The sequence below is a fragment of the Uloborus diversus genome, chromosome 6 (genome assembly GCF_026930045.1).
Source record: "Uloborus diversus isolate 005 chromosome 6, Udiv.v.3.1, whole genome shotgun sequence".
Classification (NCBI taxonomy): domain Eukaryota; kingdom Metazoa; phylum Arthropoda; class Arachnida; order Araneae; family Uloboridae; genus Uloborus; species Uloborus diversus.
In genome coordinates, this window is record NC_072736.1 from 31,040,646 (window position 1) to 31,065,112 (window position 24,467).

A 24,467-nucleotide genomic window follows, 5' to 3' on the forward strand; every position below is an offset into this window, starting at 1 on the left:
CCACCTTTTGAGAACTACCCATATAAACATACATTCAACTTTAATTAATTTTAGATATCTGAAATTTTCAAAAGAAAAAGTAACCCAAGGACTGGGAACTTGTTCTCATCCCTGTATCACATAAATAACAATATGTAAGTAAATTTTTGTCTAACTTAAATTTTAGAACTAAGTTTTTTTTTTTTTGAAAAATACTCACCTTGCTTTTTCCAATTTACCCATTTTATAAAAACAATGTCCCATTCCTAAACGCACAGCAGCCGGACATTTTGGGTTTGTTCTCAAAGCCTTCTTATACAAAGCTAAAGCTCCACGAAAATCCTTCTTATTGAAAGCAATGCAGGCTTTTCCCAACAGAGATGGAATGTTATTTAAGGACTAAAAAATTTTCAAAAGAAAAAAAAAATCATATATAATGAATCACTACAATAATTACTCATACACACAGTATTAATTTGGTTTTAAAAGGTAATATTACCTGATTCAACACAAAATTAAACTGTGCATCTGCTTGATCCATTTTATCACCTTCCAGGAGACAAAAGTAAGCTCGACCCAACAAATGATCCTAAAAACATACTTTATTTTTAATACAGATGAGAAAATGCTCATTATATTATTTTAGACTGATTTTTTACCCTGGATAACTCCAAAATATCAAGTTTACATTTAGAATAAATTTCCAATTTAAAGTTTTAATATAACAAAGAACTAATACCACATTAGGGATTACTACCACATTAGGGAAACTAAGATTTAATCATAGAACATACAAAAACCACATGCCTTGTGTAAAACAAAGAAAGAACCTTCTGGTGTGGTCGTTGTTGTTATCTTGTCTATGAATAAATAATAATCAAAAATCTCAGAATGTCCGTAAAACAAGTTCAAGTTCCGCAAACTTGTTTTATGGACATCAATAATTTATAATCAAAATTCAAAACACAAATCCACAAAATTCTTGAGCTATTCCTCAAGCATAATTTAATAGGGTAAGAACTATAAAGAGACAATTAAATAGATTCTGTAACAGTAAAAAACTAAAATAGGAAGCAACTGAAATAATTACCAAGTCATACATGATGATCTTATCCGCTGTCGTATAAAGAAGGGTTGCTTTTGTAAATAATTCTCTTTTTTTCTCACGATCTTTTTCTTTGTTGGCTTGCCGAACATAGTAGGCTGACAATGTATCAAGAGCAGCCATCTGATCACGTTCCATGTTAGGGTAGTCAATGTTAGCTTCTGTGCGAGAGACATCTAAAATCTTAACAAAATCTTGCACCTTCCCTTGTCGATAATATTCCAACTATTATAAAGCAAATAAAAAATTCATATACAGTAAAACATAATTATCAAAATCACCTTTCAAATTTTTATGAAATTATTGTCATAATTCAAAATACATACAGGTATGGATTAGTAAATTAATTTATAATTTAACATTCTTCTTTTGATTTAAATAACGTAATTTCTAATTACTGAGAGAGGCAATGCTAAAATTTTATAAAAAGTGGCTTCCCTTATATTTCACACTTAAGTACTCCCAATACTGGTTTGTTTACAAACTCGCAATGGAAAGCAATTTAGTTTTAGTTTTTAAAAAAAATCCATGATGATGAGTTTCAGTTGAAAAACATAATGCTCTATTGTAGCACATTATCAGCAATAAAGAAATAAATTGAAGAACTTCTTTTCGATCACAATCTTGACTAAATCCTCGACAGCCAATTACCATCTTTCCAATATTTAAAAATTTTTCTCCATTCTTTTCAGCTCTGCCACTGAGCATTCTTTGTTAATCTAAGGAGTTTTATTCACTTTTCTGAGAAGCTTGCAGTGAACATTCAACAGTAACCGAGTAGTCCTCTCCTGGGAAATTCCATTTTAATAGATTCATCATTTGTAACACAATGCTCACCTCGAAGACGAAACATGTTAGAGATTATTTTCCTGTTGCACGAATTTTATGAACAACAAGGGCTCTACTTCTGTATAATGCAATTAAATGGTGGAAATTTCCAGAAATAATACGTAAGGCTCAGTAACGGATGTATCTGAAGAGATACGTCTGTTACTAAGCAAATTTGATTATTTGAATATTGTTTAAAGAACTCTTCAAAATTTAATTGCATAACATAAAAATGGAGTCTATGTTCTTCATAAAGTTCATGCAATGAAACAAGAGTCGAACATTTTTGGAATCTATGTATGGAGGTTTATGCAACAATGATACATGATATGTGTTACAATGGAATTATCCTCTTACTACATCCACACCACAGTCCTGTTTCAAAATCCAAAAGCTTTACTTTTGCCTTTTTTGTTTATTCTCTTATATTGAGTTGCTAATCCTGTAAGAAGTACTAGAGAAACTTAACACTTCATGTTTGTACCCATGTAAAACTTCCACAAACTGTGTATAAAGCTGTCTCATAATTTCAGAGGGTTTGATACCCTTTTTGATGAGAAATTTAATAATGATGGGTTGCACAACAGATTTGTGCATTTCTTGTTCATTCATGGCGTACTGAAGCATCCCAAATCTTCAAAGTGTGTGCGAACACCACAAAACCCTTTTCCAGCCATCCCAACCAATATCTTGGCGAAGTACCATCCTAGATGTATTACTAACAACAGCCTTAAAAATCAATTCTAGCTTAAATTTGGTCTACCCTCGTACAATAAACGTCGGCAGAATTTTTTCTTCATTATATTGCTGAAAGTATTTGAGCCGCATTCTGTCTAAACAGCTTGAAGTGTCCTAGTAACAGAGTTTCACAATAAAAAAAACTTTTGAGAACTCTTGAAGAGGTCAACATTAAGATTATCTATCATAAGTTTGGGGCTTTAGAAAAGTGACGGGTGATAGAGCAGGGTTGGCCGGATTGGACCCAATGGGTTTTTTTGAAAAAACCCATTTAAAAAAACCCATTATTTAGCCCACTTTTGGGTTTTTTAAAATTTTCTGAGAACTTTTTTTAAAAAAATAATTAATTTAAATACTTTTACAATTTAAATTTCTTTTTTATTTCTTCTTCACAATAGGCAATGGACATAAAAAATGAATTTTGAACTTTAATAGTATTTCTTAACTCTTAAGGGCATTAAAAAATGCTTCAAAGATTTTAAATAAATATATTTAACTTTTTCCTTCAACTGGTCAATAAGGAACTCAAATTATCTTGACTAAGTCCTGTCACGTCAGATTTTCTCGGTATTTGCAGATTGTACAAAGGATACTACTTTAGCTAAAAGGCTCTCATGTGAATTATTTTTTGCAAACCAACACATCACAAAACTAGAATAAACAAGGTATATTTTTTAGAAATTAACAGGTTTTACAAATGGTCGGACAGAAAACAGAATAGGATGTACAGTATTTTCATTATCTTACAAAAACGTTTAATATTTCTTACTCTGTACACAGAAATAGAAAAACAGGCAACATAAAATTCAAAGAAATGTCTTAATTTAGCTGGAATTCAGTAAAAAGGGATTTAAACTACTTGAGGTTCTACAGTAGTTTTGCATATAACAAAATGAAATACAATAAAGTAAAATACAAAAAAAAATTGTCGCAATAAAAAACGAACAAATAAACAATAGATTTTATCACTCAAGAAGTAACTTTGCCTTAACTGTTGGTAATCATGGATAAAAAAAATCTGAAACTTCACCATTCTTGAATTTTGTCGTCTTTTATACCCTTCTTCAGAAAATGCTGAATTTTCCAGCTTTTTTTATCAAGACAATTTTTGTGCTTTGTCCATATACTTATGCCACAATATGCTACGAGTACCCCACCTTTCCCCTAAAAAAAGACAAAAAAAACCCACATTTCTTTAAAAAAAAACCCAGCTTTAGTTGGGTTTTTTTGGGTTTTATTTAAAAAAACCCAAAAAACCCTGGGTCCATGGGCTTTTTAAAAAAAATCCAGGTTTTTGCCAACCCTGTGATAGAGTCTCATCACATACAGGTGTTGCAATATTGAGATTTGACTGCATTAGTTTTCTTTTTTTAAAGAACAAAAGTAGTTCAGAACAAAAAAAAAAAAAAATATTAATAAATAAATAAATGCATTTTTCATTCTTTTTCGCTCCTTCTAATTTTAACATTACAGATTGTATCCATATTTTCATGGTATCCTTGTACCATGTTCAAAAAAATGTACTGTATTTTTTTCAGACAATGGAAGTTCCTATACTCTAACTCAAGCTTATAGTCCTCAAAGGGTTAAATGTTTAGTCGATTTTATTTTCCTGCAAGACAATTGTTGCTGTATTTTTTTCTTCACTTTCAAACCAGTTAGTTCTCTTTTGCAATTGCCATCTCTTAATAGACTTTGGTTTTGATTCAGAATCTGATTCCGATTTTGATTCAATTCATTCAGAAAATTTGTGTTTTCTTTTTTCATGTTTTGTCAGAATAATTTCCCCATGTCGATACATATGGAAATGTACAAAATGAAAAATTGCTAAAGCAGATTATGGATATTGAGACATGTGTAGTAGGAAACAAAGAACAATTGAATACTTTGATCTTTAAAAATTTTCTATTGTATTTGCAACTGACTTTACTATGTTCCTAGTGGTACCCGCACGAAAGGTCTTTTGGTTCGCCTGTATATTTACAAATAATGTATGGCGAATTTTCTTGCCAATTGGCTTGTACCCATGTAACGGTTCCACGATAATTTCGTATCTCGCCAATTGGCTTGTGCCCATGTTGCGGTTCCACATTATGATAATTTCGTAATTTACTCGTCCATCTTATGATAATTTTGTTCTTAAAATTGGAATAGAAAAAGAACCACATCGAATTTTTGAAAAATCGCTTCGAGGTGCACACGCCCATGCTACAAACTAACTTTGTCAAATTTCATGAAAATTGGCCAAACGGTCTAATATATATATATATATATATATATATATATATATATATATATATATATATATATATATATATATATAATTAAGCAAACAGAATTGCAAATATTAAACAAATTATAAATAATTAATTATGAGAAAAAGGAAAATTATAAACAGCTATTAAGTAGGAAAAGATAAAGTATGAATCCAGAGCTCATCAGCCGTGGAGGATTCATTAAATATGGTCAAAAGACCAAAATATTTTTTTTTTTTAACTAAGAACTAAAAGAGAATGTTTAAGCTCCAGTACATGCAATATAGAGTAACAATGGGCAAAAGCACCACTTGTTAAACTAAAAACAATAAACTAGTTTATTGTTGCTTTTGCCCATTGTTACTCTATATTGCATGTACTGGAGCTTAAACATTCTCTTTTAGTTCTTAGTTAAAAATTTTGGTCTTTTGACCATATTTAATGAATCCTCCACGGCTGATGAGCTCTGGATTCATACTTTATCTTTTTCTGCTTAATAGCTGTTTGCAATTTTCCTTTTTCTCATAATTAATTATTTATAATTTGTTTAATATTTGCAATTCTGTTTGCTTAATTTTATATTTACTTGGCTTTTTAGTTTTGCTGCGTTGCGCATCTATGGGCTCTTGGTGTGGTCTTTTCAATACTTTTCACTTTTATTATTATTATATATATATATATACATATATATATATATATATATATATATATATATATATATATATATATATATTTTATATTACACAGTATTTGTACTAAGTTTATAAAATTAGAATAACTGTAAAACCCATAACACCAATAGTGCTTTAAAAATTCTTACAGCAAGCTGAACCCAAATTTTCAAGATAGCTTGTTCTTGTCGCAAAATGCCAAGGACTTCATCACCATCTGGTAATTGATCTAAGTAGAGCTCAATCACCTAAAAAAAATAATCACATAACTTAGAGAAATAAAATAGAAATTCATTCAAAATTATCCAGAGATATAGATTTTGAGTGCCAATATCCTGGTACTAAAGGAGTCACTGAAAAGCTTAAACAAGATAACTTTATAATACTTTTCAAATGTAACAGAATATCTTTATTATTTGGACTTTAAAATGAATAATTTCATTTTTCAGAAAAGTATTTTTAGGGTGCTTTCTCTTTTGATCTTATACTTTTTAGTAAAGATGTATCATTTATAAGGTATGCATTTAGGCACATGTATGTACATAATGTAATATTGCATGTTTTAATCTCCACTACAGTTCCAAATGCAAACTGAGGTTGATCTGTCCCAACTTTTTGAAAGATAGGGAGTTTTTTTTTCTAATGGGACTGGGGTAGAGGCACTGCCTTTTTGCATACTCAGTGCGATCCCCCCAGCATAGCATCCACTCTTTCACATAGTATCGGAGGAATGCCATAGCCACAAGAATTTCGATACCCAGTTTCCCCACTAGATGGAGGCATCTGGGTTTTATTCAATGCAAAAATGCACTGGGAATTTAATTTTGCCAAGAGTTACTCCATGTCAAATGAGTATTTGAGTGATGCCACATAATCATACAACATGACTTGAGCGATCTTTTACATGCCGCATAATCATACGAATTCAACACTGCCGATTTCCTGCATCCAAAAATCCACCGACTGGCGCCAGGTGTGATCCTGTGCCTTCGCCTGAGAGGTTGGCGTTTTAATCACTACACCACTCTGACTGTAGATGGAGATTGTATATAATCATATAACACTACAAAAAGTTCAGGTGAAGTATACCACCCATAGAGTATACCGATACTTGAAGTTTGCAACATTTTGGGGACTTCAAAATGTCCTTTCTAATACAAATCATCCAAAAGTTTGCTCACCTGTCTAGCATCAGCTAATAGTGAAAGATGAAAATTAGGGAGACTAAGCATGGATAAACTTAATGACAGAGTGTAAACAGGATTTAAAAAATATGTAGGGATTTCATAAAATACGAATGTATAGGTAAGAGCTGAAATTCGGCGCGTGGGGATTCAACAGGACCTAAAATTCAGAAATTGAGATTATTACTTTTACTATCTTGAAGTAAAAAAAAACTACAACTTTTAGGTTGAAATTTAAAAAAAAAAGAGGAATTTTTTTTTTTCTCTCATACAAATTAATGAACCTGATGCAGAAGGCTTAAAAGTTAGGAAGTGCATAGAAAAATCAGAAACATTTTACCATTATTTTTCAAGAAATTAATGCTTTAAAAAGGAAATGAAATAGAAATGTCTCAAAAATTATCTGACACATACAACTTTTATGCAGGAGCTGTATGTGTTGGAGGGATCAAAAGGTTTTGTTTTTGCAATTGTTTTACTGAAGAGATTTTATTATGTCGTTTTGACGAAAATGCGGGGAACATTTACTTCAGTAGGGAGTTCAGAGGAAGGCATCAAAATTCTGGAGCCTCTTAAATGAGTCAAGGGGGTGTCCAGCTATGGTCTAGGAGGCAATCAAATTTTTAGATCAGCATAGCTGGCTGCAAAAGGTAGGATCAGCAAAAGGCAGCCATAGCTGGCTGCCTTTTGCTGATCCTACTTTTAATAACTGATTAAACTTCAAATAAACCTACTGATGTCAAAGTTTAGCGAATCAAATCATTCAATAAAAACAAACCATAAGTTTCATTTCACCATGTTTACAGTGAAACCAGACAAGTCTTCATTCAATAACTTGGAGATAGATTACATCAAACCTTTTATCATCCATTTATTAAAGAATTTCAGAAGACAAAAATGATTGCACCCAGTAAGGGGTTGTCTACACCGATGTCACACTTTGAGGGTGAGAAGCGCTCTTGCAACTGTGAGTTTGTGACAAAGGAAAGGAGGAGCTAACAAGTGTGACATCATTTTTTGTAACAATATGCTTATGAAAAACAGCATGACATGCGACTAGGGAAGAGAAAGGGGAAGTGTGACAAATAGGGGGAGGGGGACAAATTAATTGAAAAAAAGTGCGACATATCTCATGGACGGCTCCTAACCAGTTCATCGATACTTTTTAAGAGTGGATTCTATTCTAAACTACTTTTTATTCTTCCCAATACCTTTTGATCAGGATGAGTACACTCATAAAAACGATTTTTTTTTACAACATTATCTGAGGTGTTAAGAATGGATTTTGGCCAAACAGGATCAATAAAGTTTGATTAAAGAAATAATGCTGCCGTCATGCTACATGCGATTAAACACAATTCAAAACAATCAGCGGCGAATTTGCCAGGTAGAAATCGCGAAGGGCCTATGATACATGGGTCCCGAAGAACATCCGAGGCACATTAATTTAAAATATTTTCTTAGTTCAGTTCATTTCCAAGGGGTCACCAAAAATGCTCTGCGGTGAACCCCCAAACCTGTTTATTCGCCACTGAAAACAACAAGAAAAATATACAATAGGTAATGATAAAAATAAACAATTGAGTACCTCCGCTGTGTCTCTTAGGGGGATTTCGATGCAATTCGCCATTTTCTGTTGATTTCAAAAAAAAAAAAAAATCTTAACTTTCACTTTATGATGAAAATTGAAACCAACTTTTCTGTATGAAACATTCCAGTCGTGTAAACACGTTCGTTTAGGGACCGAAAGATTCTGAAAGCGTAAGGAGCGCAATAGTGCTTCTCGGCGAGAAGCACAAGAGTCTGAAACAGTACTTCGTCTAAAAGCTATTTCATTGGTTTATACATACCACGCCCTTATGAAAATTTTGCCCACTTGGCTAACTAGTTTCAGAATCAAGTGGGCAAGTTTAAAAAATGCATAGCCAAAACCAGATCAGTAGAGTTACTTTTGCTGCTTAGGGAATTATTTCAAAGATAAAATGTATATTTTTTCTCAATAATATCTATTAAATTTGAGTTTATTGGATTTTTAGCCAAGTTTCGATTTCGATATCCCTCGAGGGATTTATATGCAAATTGTCGAAAATCCACTTTTGCCTTCGGCAACAGTCGATGTTAAGGAGTTGTTGTGGCACCTGTTCAAAACTTTATGTAAACAAATTTTGATAACAAATATATTGATGTTTTTACCATTGAACTTTAGGCAATTTTTTTGTGTATGTCAAATTATTCTTCAGTTCGAAAATTGAAGCACTACTTCCTGCCTGTATTTATTTTTATATTTATTTACCTATATGAATTGCGCTTTCTTGAATTACTGTCCGTATTCTTTCCTCATATTTTATTTCCGGGATAATGGCTGTTTTAAGCAAATTAAGGGAATTATCACTGCCGTACAATTGCTACGAAGTAGGACATACATGGACTCCTGAATGTTACGAAGCAGCACTATCTGTTGGCTTTTGTTGTTTAATTGAGGGTATGAAGCTTTATGCCCCTTTGTACGTGGTAAGTTAATGTTTTTATTTTTTCTTCTCTCATAAAAGATGCTATCTCATTGCCTCAAATTCAACCTCTCTGTTATTTTGAAGTGCTTTGGTCAATCGTTTATTAATAAATTGTTGATGGCTTTTGTAAATGAATGAAAATGTGCTGAAGTAATTTTGCATTTCATCGATTACGTTTCCAGTGGAAAATATTTTTTTTAAGGGATCGTTAGCTTAGCAGTTATGGTTTACTAAAAGCTCCCTTGCTAGAGAATCATGCCATCTCTTCTGTCTTTTTGTTATTCTGCCTGGACCTTTTTTTCTTTTTTTTTTTGGTTAATGGATGTGTTACTTGCAGCTTGTACAATCTTATAGTACAAACAGTTACATTCATCAATTGTTACAATAGTTAAAATTTGTTAATTAACAAATGATCTTTTCTACTTTCTGTCAAATGACAGAACCGTACTCTTGTGCAATAAATTAATGGGGAATTACACACAGAAATGGTATGGTCACTTTCCTATATCAGGGCTGCCACTGCCGACTAAAGAAGAGACTATTGCGACTATTTTGAAGAATTGCAGACTATGACGACTATTTTAGCCTAAATTAAGACAAACTATTTTGTAAAAATCTGCTACTATTTCAGCCTATAAGCGACTAAAATAAAAAAATACAATGGATGTAAAAGATGGATATGTAAAAAAAATAATTGTAATAATAATGTCAGTTCACTCCATTTCATTTTCTGCATGTGCCAATTATATTGATTTTCAATGTTGATTCTTAATTTTTTGGTTCCTTTTAGATATCCCAAATTCTACAGAGGAAGTTCACACTGAAAGCATTTTTAAACACAATTGAAAGCATATATACATCATCCTGCTTTTTGGGATTTAATGCCTTCGCCTTTATATTCATTTTCTGTTTGTTAAGGTATGTATTTTTTTCTATTTGCTCATGGAAATGCACTGACTCTGACATAATCTAATTCATAGGCAGCTCTTACGCAGGGGTAAGGGGCAACTGCCTCTTGTTTTCCAAAAGCAAAGGTGCCTTTTTTCCCCTTTTTAAGCTTAAAAATAACATACAATCGGAAAGTGATAATTAATTTAGAGTGTTTCATGCGTTGAAAGAAAGAATGATTTTAAGCTTAAAAATAACAGTCGATTAGGAAATCATAATTTTTAGATTGTTTCATGTGTTGAAAGAAAGAATGATAGATGTAATAAGTTTGTGTTTCATGTTATTATTACATTAAACCGAAGCCTAACATTGGACTTTGAATTAAAAGGAAAGAGTCGCTACTATATATGCTATACTACTATATATGTCGCTACTGTCCTTTGAACTTTTGTACAGATAAAACTTTTGTTTTTATTTTGATGGGTTCAGAGAATTTCTCATTTACATGATTTCCTTTTGATCAAAAATACTTTTTTTATTTATGTTATACCATCGTTTAACAGTTAAGCTACAAATGATAGCTATATAATGTTCAAAATACTAACATTAATAACCATGTTTTATTGTAAGATAAATAAATACCTTTGTGCTGAAAAGTAAAGTAAGAAATAACGTCAAAAAGTACAAATTGCAGATTACTGCAGACACGTGTTTCAGCATTACAAGGAACGCCTTTTTCATTGCAAAAAGTAATGAGCTTATGGATGAAAGGACATCCAATCTCATTACTTTTTGTATTGAAAAAGGTGTTCATTGTAACGCCGAAACACTTGTCTGCAGTAATCTGCAATTTGTGCTTTTTGACGTTATTTCTTACTTTACATTATTTATTGTGTTACATTTTTCAGGCGATCCATGGGGAAGTTCTATTACTTGCACTGTTCTTACTTCCCTGCATTTGCCGCAAGTTTTCTTGCCATTTTAATTGAAAGAAAAAGCAGGTGATTTTTTTTCCTTTATTGTGCTGCTAAATTATAATTATTCAGAACATTTCAATGTTTCAGTATTTTGTTTAAAATTTTTGGAAGTAACAAAAGTAAAAAGGATCTGAAATGAAAAGTTCAAAATACAATTTTATCTGCTGTGTCTATGTTTGTGTTTATACTCAACTAATATTTATTTCTTTTCAGAGCGATTTTAGAAAAGTGGGAAAACTTCAAATGATGGTAGTACGCACAACCGATGGTAGTTACACTAGAGATGGGGATAGTCAGGAAGCAACTGGAAATGGGGGGGGGGGGGGGTCTAAAGTAATTTATTTTTACTGAGGAAAAATTGAAAATTTGAAATTTCTAATACAAAACTCTATTCTCAGAAAATTATAACACTTTCACCTGAATGCTTTTTTTTAAAAATATTTTTTTATGTTCAGTATCCCACATGAAAACATTAACTTTGCAAATGCAAGTTTTAAGATAACTTAATTTCCCTGTACACCAAAGTATTATTTGCTAATTTAGAAAAAAAAAATCTTTAAAGAAATTCCACTGCTTTAAAATTTCCAGAAATTGTGCATCTCTAGTATGTACAAATACAAAGTTTTGATCAAAGAATCATGGTCCTAAATGAAATGCAAACAAATTGGGGCATTATGAAACTTCAGCTCCACAATCAATTGATCAACATTCCTGTTGGGATTTTTCAGGCGAAAAACAACACTATGTATGCAAATGTAACCTGGGAAGGAAAATAAAACAAACAAGTTTGCATCACTTTAACATACCTGCCAACCCTTCCGGATTTCCCGGAAGTTTTACGGATTTTTATGTCCTTTTCCGTTTTTCCGGTTATGAGCAAAATCTTCCGGATTTTTCACGTTTTGTAGGAAAAATAATTATCTCGCCAATTTTGGCGCTAACAACACTTTTGTGGAACGCGGCACCGCATTTTAGGCCAAGTAGCCAAGGAAAAGTTGCCGTAAAAGAATGGTACGAGAAGAAGCGAGGCAAGATTATGACGTCACTGAGTGATACAGCGCATGACTTCATCGGGATCCAATCAAAGCAAGCGTCGCGGCGGGCAACTAAGGGCACAATTTCGGCGCCAATTATCTTCTCATTCTCTCAATTCGAGCTGTTTTTGCTTCGTTCTTTTTTTAAGATGAGTAACAAATGTTATTTCCAAACTTTTAAAGAAAGCAATAAAATATTTACTAAACGAAAGTAATTTCAATTGATATGAAATTCATAACTAATATATTGTTAAATGTAAAGAGGGTAGGTGTCCTGTTTGATTTTATTTTGCGTTAAAATCTTGTGGATAAAAATAAAAAAATCTTCCGGATTTTTTTTCTCGGAGGTTGGCAGGTATGCTTTAATCAATAAGCATAGAGTCCAACTTAATAAAAGTATTTTAATTTGCAACCATTTAAGCCTTTTATTCTCACAGTGAAGTGACACAGATCCGTTTATACTTTCTTCTTCCCAAGACTACATTTAATTAGCATGCCCATAGAGACTAATATTACATTCCCATAGAGACTAATATTTTTATCTTTTTTTTAAGCTGTTCAAAGTTTAAGGATAAATTCTTCCACTTATAAATGCACCTGCATGGCAAAGACCTGAATAAAAATTTATGTTTCACTGTTGTACTGTTCAATCAAAAATTTCAAGAGAGTACATAAAGTTCAAACACATTGAGATGTACACAAAATTGCAGACTAACTGACCAGCCCACTTCTTCTCGTAAGTTAATTGAAAAGAAAAAAAAAAGAGCTTAGTATGATACTTTTCTGCTGTAGGTACGTCACTTGACTTGCTAACTTGTTTACTTCCTACCTTGGTGCAAATGCAAATTGAAAAAAAATGTTTACATCAGCACATTTTTTTTTTTTAATTTAATTTATTTATTTATTTTATTTGTCAGATTATTTTACTTTTAGTGGGTTAGTTTAATTATTTATTAGTTTATTTTGCTTAAAAGTCCTGTAAAAGGACAAAATAATGTATGGTATCGTCAAATGAGTTGCTAACTTTGACCAAACGTGACAACAACAAATAAAATGAAAAGTAATCGCCATGGTTAAAAACGCAGAGTGACATATGATGAAAAAGTGCCCTCAATATTTATTGATTGTTTTAACTTAATTATTAATTATATTTTTACAAGCTATTAATCTTTTTCTTATGCTTTTACTTATTTATATCTTTTCTTTTTTTACTTTTATGACTAGGCTAAAAACAGGTTTATTTTGAATGTGATACTAAATGTTTTAATGAACATTATTTGACTTAAGGTTTTATAGTTCAGATACTAAAGCCAAATTTACAATGACTGAACAAGATAAAAACATTAAACTGCATTTTTGAAAGTATGAAAGCTTGCTTAAAAGCGCTAGCAATACTACATAGATTTTGGTGATTAAATTGCTTTAAGTAAGTGTAATGGGATCTAGAAGAAAATAAAATATTGTTAGTCAGAAAAACCAATAGTTGTGGTCAGAAGTGGTGATACGATACATTATTTTGTCTTTTTAAAGGGCTTTTAAGCAAAAGAAGTCTTGAAATGGGATTAAAAGCTTCATTAGAATGATAAATAATTTAATTAAGCCATTAAAAGTAATAATGCAGCAAATAAAAATACTGGCTATTAAATAACATGGGAAAATCCTGTTAAAATAATTTGTCAAATCAACTTTAAATGCTCCATTAACATGTAAAATAATCAGCTAAATAAATATAATATCAAGTCATGTGTAAACATTAAAATTTCTGTCAAAATGTAAAATATCATTGTTATCTGAAGATGTTGCTTGGATGACTTTGAAATCAAACTTTAGGCAAACTTTGGTTCTCCCTAATTTCAGTTATTTGGGAACTGATTTTCTGGAGAGAGTTTACTGTATTTCACACTTGTAATATAAAAGTAAAATATTCAATTATACAATGAGAACTGTCTTTTCAGGAGAGGACCCTTGGCTCTCTATGTCACTAATGTAGTAAGTCTTTCTCCCCTTATCTTTTTTTTTTTTTTTATCTTAAGCTACTTTTATGTTTGCAAACAGGGTCTTACTAAAAAGTCAGAGGTCTTACTAAAAGTAGGGTTTTCTAAAAAGTCGGAGGGAAAATGACCCAATTCGGGAATTTTACAGCCATTGACTCCTTTACCCCAAAATCAATCTGACTCTGTAAGCACTGGCAGAGTTAGGGATTTAGAGGAAAAATGACCGACTCTGGCTCTGACTCTTGGAATTTTAAAGCTTCAACTCCAACTTCATTACCCCAAAATCAGTCCCACTCCGACTCTGCAGCCCTAGTTCTAACTGGTAACAGCGCTTGGGAAAAACGCTTTGTATAACCCCTACTCTTGTCATTTAGTGGGAAATGTGTTCTCAATTTCTCTTAATGCATAAAAAGGGGGAGGAAAAGCACATTTTTTTTTCTCTCTACTTGAATACTTGCTGTATCTACTAGCTTCTTAATTTTTCATTGCCCTATCAATCCCCCAATCATTAACTTTTCTCCGCATCACCCCACCTCTTAGCGTTAAGCCTTAGGGGCCCGTCCGTGGGGTTTGTGTACCCCCCCCCCCAAAGGAAGTAGCCCTGTTAAAAATTGTTACGGAACTGATGTGATATACCCCACCCTTGGCGACTTTTTCCTGTTGGTGCCAAGAAAACGATGTATGACGACATATGTCATACATCGTTCTTAGCGATGCTTTTTTAGCGCCAACAGGAAAAAATCAGATAAAAAACATGATCAAAGCACTTCAGAACACAATATATATAAAAACAACATAAAAGCACAACAGAAAACACCACAAATATACGCTTCAAAAATACCAGAAACTAGAGTTTTTGTACACAAAGAACAATTACTAGAAAGTATTTAAAATGCTTAAATTGACAAATTACTATAACAGCTCACCAATAAAATATGTACTAATAGAAATAAAAGCTATTTTCCAACATGCATTTCATCGAACAATAACTTTTCTCATATTCTGCTAAAAAAGAGCAAATCGATTCAAATTGCGATGTTCAAAGCGGAAAGCATCCCCAAAATCAATAACTATTTCAGCTAAAAAAGCGCTTAGTTACTCAAATTTCGATGTATGAAAAGTAGAAATGTCTCAACAGAACACCCTAAACATAAACAATACAAAAATACAATAATTTATTTGCTATCCAGATATGTTTAAAACCAGACGTGCTTTCAAAATACCTATTATATTTTACATAAGATAACACCTTTATATTTGTATAAAATGCTAAAGTCAACAATTCAAGTCATCAAATGCTAAAGTCAATTTTAAGAAATTCAGTACCTAAAGGAGGCACATTAATAGAATGTGTCTAAATAATTCGTGGCATCGATAAGAATTAACTTTTAGAACAAAAACTCCGTACTATTTTTGTAAAATTAATTTACATGCAGTTAAAATAGAGTTAAAAACTACGAGAATCCATCAAGGATTTGTAAAAACAAAGAATTTCGGAAGTGAGAGTTGTTTTTGAATTCTAAAATAAAAAACTTACCTTTTTATGGTATAAATCCTCGCACTCAGTCTAAAACAAAACATCACATGACAATGGCACGTTACAGATACACAACACGTTGGAGTTAACTTTTAATTAATTTCAAGTTTGAAGAAACTGGCATTTTCTAATGTTTTTATTTCAAAACACAACTACTGAATTTAAACTAACACAAAACAAGCTTTCCTGTAAGGTATATTGCACGAAACAATACGTATCTCTCCTGCGTGAAACCGAGTAGACAACTCAAGTAAACATGTCTGAACAGATCTAAGATTGCCTTCGGGTTGCCTAACACAGGTTAGTTTCGCCAGGTATGCCATGCTTAAAAAATTATCGCCTCATTGGCGAGAAATATTTCAATTTTGTGCAAAAAACTGGATGTCGCCAAATGGGGGGGGGGGGGGGGGTATATCACATCTGTACCATTGTTACTATAAAACTGCACTTTTGACATTACTCATCTTCTAGTGCTCGAGGTACTCGTCTCACCCACATCCCTTACCAGGCGACCCTGTTTGCAAATTTGCATTCTAAGGAATAAAATCTGAAATTTTTAATTTTAAAGTGATAGAAGATTTTTTGATTAAGTTACAATGCAGGGGTGCAGCAATTGTCTGAATGGCAAAATTAGGTTTGGAAAACATTTTTGTACTCTAGGAAAATTTTCACAAAATTAAAATTTAAAATTTTCTTTTTTGAAAAGCAAATTTTTTTATCATTTCCTGGGAATTCCAACAAACTGTTTCACCCATACAAATAATAAAATTAAGTTTTACATTTTTTCCTCATCAAGAGAACCTTTTAATTTTCATAGATGGGATGTTTAAAAAACAAGAAACTGACAGTTAATTTGCTTATTAAATGTATCTTCCATCTAGTCATTTCAGAAAGTAGTTGCTTGGAGAGGGTTTACTATATTCCACTCATGCAAGGGCCAATCCAGAATTCTGTTTTGATCTGCTCATAAAATAGGGGGTCTGAGGGGATTTTTTTGAAACGTATTGATTGTCCTCAAAATGCAGCTTTAAGCTATATTTGGTTCATAACGCTCTCCTCTGGATCCACATCTGCACTCGTGTAATGTAAAGCACATAAAATGTACAATCATACAATGAAAATTCTTTTCACTGCTATCTATGTCACGATTGTAAAAAGTCTTTAATCCCTGATCTAAAAAAAACTATTTAACTGCTTTTGTGTTTGCAAATAGGGCCATTCCAAGAGGTAGTAGCAGCCACAATTTTTGCCTATCTGCAAGCGAGGTATTATGCATGAGGTTTTTAAGTTGCCTTATATAATTCTTTAAATTAGATGCCAATACAGACAAATTTTGGGCCAAAATTTTGAGGAATGGTAAACTTTTTTGCACCCCGTAGCAATGTAATTTAATATTTATTTAAGTTTACTTTTACATTACTTATGTATCTTCATTACATAAAAATTTGATTAGCATTGAAATTTCACATTTTCAGGCTTCTGAAACATTATTCCGAATGGCAACTGCTAGGGGAATTGTGAAGCCTCTTCCAGATGGAGAAGTATGTTATCTAAACCATTATTTGTGAGGGACATTTATTCAAGCTTCAAACCATAAAACTGTATTGCTTCTTCTTAATGAGTTTAAATGTTTAATTTGTTTAACTTTAAATGTCTTGATTAATATTTTAATTCATATTTATACCTTGGATTTAATATTTAGTGTTTTAGTAAGATGCTTACTTTAAGCTGAGCATTCGTTCAGTTTTTTTTTTTTTTTTTTTTTTTTTTTTTGTCATCTGAAAACTTGATTGTCTCCAAAAATGTTTTCATGTCAGAGTTGTCTTATTTATATGGACCTAATTATGCATTGTAAATAAGTTTCATGTGTTTCACACACTGGTTTTGTGAGTACATTTGCTTAGTAAAAATAAGTTTTGCAAATTGAGGACAATTATGGATTTTTTAGTTTGAAATTTGTAAGCTTTTAAATTGCATTTTTTAAGTTTTGCAAGTATGAATCTTTTCTTGTTTGTAGTTAATATTAATTCCTATGAAAATCTTACAGGTGTATCTTTTTAGTGCAACAATGGCTTTCTTCTTGTATATCATAAGGTATGAAATATCAATTTTAACTGCAATTCATGATAATTCCTTTCCTTTTTGTAAAGAAAAAACTATCGCTAATGTAGATACATAAATCCATGGACACAGACCAGTGAAACAGCAATCCAAAGACAAAATATAAAGTTACACAGACAGTATCTAAAACCTTCTAAAAGACAACCTCAAACATTCATTAACAACAACTTTGCTCATTAATAATATGGAATAGAATTATTGTTTTTTTTTATATGGAGTGGTAAAGAGTTGTGGAGGAGGGGAGCTCAAACTTTGAAAATAACTTCATGCATGTCAATATACAGACCCCCCATTATATATTATTGTAAAATATGAGATATGATGATTTTAATGAAGAAAAAGGTTTAAGTTCAACTTGATACAAGAAAAGAGAAGTTTACTGAAATAAATTATTGAAATTTTCTTTCAACTGACTCTTTTTCTTTCTTTCTTTTTTTAATGTACAGGAAGTAAGAAATAGTTTGTTGTATAGTATATTTTTCAAATTTCAGATGCTAGACAATTATAAAATAAGCATACGGTTTTTTTTTTTCGTGAAATTTTTTTCAATTGGAATATGTTGTTACATGTATAACCAAAAGAAAAAAAATCTTTTCAAAAAGTTACTGATCCTTGAAGCTAATAAATATCAAGATATACTGATCTGCAGGCTGTATGACTGGATCACTTAAAGTTTGGCTTGAAAATATTTCTATTTAAACTTAAAAGCTCACAGGCTATTCATTATTTTCTAAAATTTGTACATAGTTGATTAGTTTTAATATATTTTAAATATTAAACTGATCTTGCATTAAAAAAAAAAAACATCTACATGTTTTTATTTCCAACGGCAGAGGTCATCATACAGAATGAAACAATTTATTCTAATGAATTAAAATTAATTATCTTAGTGTAGACGCACAAATTTGCCATATATATACAAATATTTTATTTCTTTTAAGTATATAAAAAAAAGCCCAATAGACTACTAGTCCAGTGAGCTACAGAGTTTTATTTTTTGGTGGTCCAAATTGATATACAAATTCTTGCTCCTTGCTGGGTTCATCTCAATCTTGTGAAACTATATTAGCATAGTAAAATAATAAGGCAGGGAGTTTTCTTAACAGTGTTTTTGGGATGATGACAAAGGGGCTTAAAATTCCCCATTAATGGAGAATTGCCCATATATTTTGCCTTGTGTGAATGTGTATAGTATTGAAATTAGGTATGAATATATTAAATTGAAATATTTGATCAAAAGTAAATGCATAATGTGAATTAAAAGAAACATTTTTGACTTGCAGGAAGCATGGATTTACTAAAGACTTTGTGAGTGTTGGATTCAAGTAAGTTTTTTCATTGTTATATTACTAAATTTTTATTGTCGTTTATCTTGAGTTTGATATTTATTTGCAGTTTTGGTTAGAGAGGTTTTGAATATATTACATTTAAAATTCTATAGCATCAAAAAAGTAATAACTTCCCCCCTTCTTTATGAACTTCATCCCCTCTCGCCGGAATGATAAAAAAAACTCTAAAAAGCTATTAATTTGTTCGTTTTTAATAACTTTTAATTGTTATACAGGTATTAGGTTTGCTTTTACATTTTAAACCCAATCATGCAATAGTAGAAATATTTTGTTAATTGATACACCTATTTAAATAAATCTTAATTTAGCACACAGTAGTTTATTTGAATTACTTTATACAGGGGTGATTGTGTTCCATGATTGTGAATTTCCGGTATTTTCGGACGTATTTCCGGTATTTTTATGTCCGGAAATACCGGAATTATGTTTTTTTTTTGTTATGCTTTTATCTCCCTACCTCCGCAATTTTTTTAAATTATACAATACTCATCAAAAATACCTGCAAGAGCCTTAAGATGGACAAATGTCAAGATAATTTGCATAACACCAGCTCAAAAGTAACTTTGTAACCCATTAAAAATTTAACCAAATGTACACACAATATTTTGACTTAGAACTATTTAATACATTTAATACTATTGGCAAAGGTGCACTTAAGTAATAGGGGCCAAAGATTACCCCCTCCCCTCTCCGTTCTTGCTTTGAGACTTTCAGGTATTTTTTGATGAACTCACAATCACCCCTGTTTATAGTTCTGTTAAATTTGTATGTAAAAAATGGTAATGAATAAAGTAATACTTTAATTTTTCTCATTGTATTAATATGTTGATTAGTATTACAATTATTTACTTTGGTTATGTATTTCTAGACGTTTGGCATTAATTGTGGAAGATTTTCTGAATTTTTTTTGAAAAGGTATGTGTTTGGAAAAGAAGAAGCAAAGCGTAAACCCTCATCCAAGTCTCTACAACATGGAACAGTACCACCTGCTCTTTCATGTCACTCTAGAGCCCCAGAAGCTATTGTTGACAATCAGTGTAGTTTATCAAGTAAAAGGGAACCCCAGTCTTATAATGTCAAGCTTCTGAACAAAAAGCATTTATCTTGTCCTCATAAATCTGGCTGTTTGCAATATATTTTTGAGGTAGGTTAATTTAATGTATGATGTAACCTTCTTATTTTAAAAATGTCGGTAAAAATAATTTCAAAGTAAATTTTGTATAACATTTTGAAAAGCTTCAACCCCCCCCCCCCCCCCCCACACACACACACAGCAGATTCCAGCAATGAACATACTCAGTATATCCTCATGAACTCATCTAATTTTTTTCATCATCCTATTAATCATTTTGAAACTTAAAACTAGTATCAAAAAATTTTAAAGAATTTTCACACATTAGCAAAATAGCTACTCGAATGTTGTCAAACTTCAATTATGAAATCCAGCCATATGATCAAATTTCAGATTACTGTGAAAAGCATCAAGTTGTTTTTCTTGTTTTTTCTCTGAATATTGGATTTCAATGTTCAGTTCATTCTTTCGTGCAAGAAAGAATTGTACTGCTGTATTGACAAAACTTGTATTAAAATTACTTCACTCTTGCTTCACAATATTTTTAGAATTTGTACAGAAAATAATGAAGAAAATTTATTGTGAAAATATCAGATTCATGTTTCTATCTTTATGAACTAATAGCTAAACCCAACGGTGCTTAGCTTTGGCTCACTCTGGTGATAATTATTGAGGAAGTAAATAGAAGTATTCCAGTAGATTTATTGACTAAGGAAACATATTGTTCAATTTTATGCAATACTTGATTAGACCAGTCATAATTAGTACACTACTTAAATTGAATACACTGCCTCCAAATTTTGACCAGTACTTGTGTACAAAGGTATATGATGCAGTGAAGGGGTGGAAACTGAACCCACTAGAACTCTTGTTTTTAACACATGTTGCCAATTCTAATACTGTAGTTTATACATGTGATGAATCCCCCTCCTCCCCCCCCTAAAGTTAATTCTGGCTGTGCCAGAGTGCTTATGTTTTTCTACTTTTTGTCAACAATTCGAAAAATTGCCATGAATATGTTGTTGAAATTTTCCTAGGTTTTCAATTCTCATGTTGCAAAATATTATAAATTAAACTAAAACAAAACAAGGAAATATATTATGACGCAAATACATTTGTTGCTGTTGTTTCCATGGCTATGTTTTCATCATATGTGTTACATCATAGGAAATATACATGGAAATGCAGTGTTACACAAGAAATGTGTAACAAGAAAAATTAGTGAAGAAAATTTTCACAACAAAAAGCAGACCTAAATTTTTTATTGTCCTTTGGCAGTGGGTTAAATATTTACATCAGTTCTCACTTAACAATAAGCTAAAATACATATTAGTCATTTGGGAGTATATGTCTTTATTTTATTTCTTATGAAGAGCTTAGAATTTTAGGGGATTTCTCTACACAAAAAAGAACGTTGAGTAAAAATTTCAAGGTAATCCATCAACTACTTTTACAGTTTTGTGATTATAACATACAGACACTGCATTTTTATGTATAAAATAACACAGGAATGATGATGTTCCAAACTTATCAAGCTAGAACTTTTAATATTATATCCATAATGTATCTATAAAATGTCTATAGCTTTAATATTTTTCGTAATAAAAGAAATGCAAGGTGATAAATCTTCCAGAAATTCAGTTTTATATTTTTCATTTGGGGGATTTTTATATACAGGGTGTTCCATTTTAACCTGCAAGACCTTTATTTTCGCAACAGTTGGTCCTAAATGTATACTTCCAATTGCAAAAATGTTCAAAATCAGATGTGGAATAAAGATGAATACTTGAAGCAAAAGTAAATATGAGTCAAAAAATGCAAAATTTAACTTTTTACACGGGTTCCAGGTCCCCTAACTTATATTCAGGGAAATAATCTCCATCTTAATTATCTTAACTCTGCATCTGATTTTGAATATTTTTGAAATTGGAAGTATACATCAGGGTTGCCAGATTTAAGAACAGTAAATAGGGGGCAAGCTTCTAAGAGTGAAAAGGGGGGGCGGGGAATAATTTCGTAGTTGAGTGCAATTACTGGTTATGGTGTATTTTTAAGGGATGATAAACAATCATGTAAGATTCCTCTTAGTATGTTTATGGCTGAGTACATTTTTGGAGGAACTCGTAACTCAAAGAATGAAGCAAGCAATAGAACGTAGTTCAGTAGAAGAGAGTGGGGGCACAGTGAGAAGTGGGGTACAGTGAGACAAAACTATTTTTTGGATTTTTTAATTATAATTGGCAAATGATGCTAGGTACTCATGAATCTACAGCAGTCGACCTTGTAGATTATGGAATATGAAGTTGGTGCTTGTGTGTTTGCAATCAAATGACCGTTATTTTTTCTGATTTCAGACAGGAAAAGTTTTTTTTTTTTATTCCCGCATGCATTGATTTATAACATTTTCTTTTATGAATAGAAAAAAAAGCCATTTGATCACTTTCATTGTTCTACTTATGTAGCTAATTATCATTGAAAACCTTTAGGATAGGCTTTAAACAAACTAAAATGTGGAAAAAGAAAAAAGTGGAGTGGGGTACAGCGAAACAGTCATAGTTGGGGTAGGGTGAGACAGTCTCACTGTGCTCCATCCTGAATTGTGATGCAAAAGTGACTTTTTTTTTTTGAGCAATCACGATTGCTTATTGTTCTCATTTGACTGTTTTTGATGTTCCGTGCCTTTTTCAGCTTGGACCAGAAGCCTCTGCAGCACCACCACCCACCGTCCTCTGCTGGCGGCGTGGCGCGGCTGCTCCGGTCCTGAGCTATCCACTTCTCCTGGTCGGAGGCGTCCATGCCCTACACACACTCATACACACACACACGCCTACATGCATACACACAGGTCTACGCACACACAAGCCTACACACTTACATACACAACTATGCACACGTAACCGCCCAGGAGGAGAGGCAGGCTTGGGTGGGGGGGACAGGAGCTGTTTCTAGAAACAATAACTCCAATGAGTAGGATCCTGTCTCAGTTCGTGATTGCAAAAAACATAATTTGAATTCAAAATTTCAGAATTCAAGTTAATTTTTCTTTCTTTTCTTTTTTAAATTTATTTTATGCTCTAAGAGTTTTCAACTTGCTGTTTATTTATCTTACAGGTATTTTTAGCAGTTCAAAAATGCAAATTTAACCACGTGAGGCAAAAATAGGAACATTTTCTGACGATTCCATGATAAATTCATTTGTGGCCAACCTTCTGATTCCAAGTGGCGTTTCGAATAAAGTAGATCATAGTAATCTATAAATTATAGAAAAAACTGATACAAAAGAGCTTTCTAGCCCTAATGTAATAGTGAGTGTTTTCTTAGGTTCTTAGAGTTTCAGAGAATATCCAAAAATCGAAGAGAGAAAAGGTTGAGTAATGAAGGGCAAAAGTATCATTGCAAGTGATAATCGTGGAAAACAAATTTTAGATGAATAAAACACAAAAACTGAAGAAATGAAAAAAAAAAGTCAAAAAATATAGAAAAATGTAAACTTATTTGACTCAACTGATGAGGTGGAAAAAGTTAAATGGGGGATCTGATATTTTATCAGATTATGCTGACAATGTGCAAAATTCTACCTTCTGGGTTTGAAGAGTTGGATCGTAAGAAACTTATTTAAAAGAGGCTGTTCTGATAGAATTTGCCATCAACCAGAAATACATTTATGTTGTAAACGTTTTAATGGTAGATGAAAACGACGTAGACTTGTGCATTAATTTTTTGCAGAAAACTAGAACCATTGTGACTGTTTTTATTTTATCATCTGTACCAGATGTTGCATTCGTTCCCAATAAAAATATTTAATTGCTGATAACAGCTCCTATGAAAAGAAATAATGCAAGGTGAAATTAATCTTTTTTTCGGTTTGAAAATAAAACATTATTTTAAGATGTATGGTAAAATTTAAATATGTTTTTCAATTTGATTTAATTTTGATTTTAAATGTTGAACTTATTATGTTTTACTCAACCCTATATACTGTCTCTCTGCGCCTTGTATGCTGTCTCACTGTGCCCCATACGCTGTCCCATTGTACCCCATGCGTGGGGCATAGTGAGACAATTTTAAGTTTCCTTTTTTTTTAATATTAACTCAAAAACTTTAAATAGTAATGAAGTTTTTTGCATCCCAAAAGTTAGTACACTTAAGCTGAAACTTTAAGCTCCCCTGTAGAAATCCACATTGATGGGAACAGGTGCTAATTAGTTTAATCACATTTTTTGTT

The 24,467-nt window shown here is 31.8% G+C and overlaps 2 protein-coding genes across 2 annotated transcripts in view; one reads left to right on the forward strand and one right to left on the reverse strand.

The window, feature by feature from the left end:
• The window catches only part of LOC129223806 (RNA polymerase-associated protein CTR9 homolog), a 73,865-nt gene extending 65,384 nt beyond the window's left edge, over positions 1 to 8,481 (reverse strand). The window contains 5 exon segments of the mRNA XM_054858163.1: positions 200 to 378; positions 479 to 568; positions 1,070 to 1,309; positions 5,726 to 5,824; positions 8,349 to 8,481. Of these exon segments, the coding sequence (XP_054714138.1) occupies positions 200 to 378; positions 479 to 568; positions 1,070 to 1,309; positions 5,726 to 5,824; positions 8,349 to 8,390 (650 nt within the window). The 5' untranslated portion in view covers positions 8,391 to 8,481.
• Positions 8,482 to 9,112: 631 nt separating this feature from the next.
• Positions 9,113 to 24,467, forward strand: part of LOC129224312 (transmembrane protein 135-like) — a 32,728-nt gene continuing 17,373 nt past the window's right edge. The window contains exons 1-8 of the mRNA XM_054858749.1: positions 9,113 to 9,271; positions 10,061 to 10,188; positions 11,067 to 11,159; positions 14,125 to 14,158; positions 17,176 to 17,241; positions 17,748 to 17,794; positions 19,105 to 19,146; positions 20,086 to 20,314. Coding sequence (XP_054714724.1) covers positions 9,119 to 9,271; positions 10,061 to 10,188; positions 11,067 to 11,159; positions 14,125 to 14,158; positions 17,176 to 17,241; positions 17,748 to 17,794; positions 19,105 to 19,146; positions 20,086 to 20,314 — 792 coding nt within the window. The 5' untranslated portion in view covers positions 9,113 to 9,118. The remainder of the gene's footprint in view (positions 9,272 to 10,060; positions 10,189 to 11,066; positions 11,160 to 14,124; positions 14,159 to 17,175; positions 17,242 to 17,747; positions 17,795 to 19,104; positions 19,147 to 20,085; positions 20,315 to 24,467) is intronic.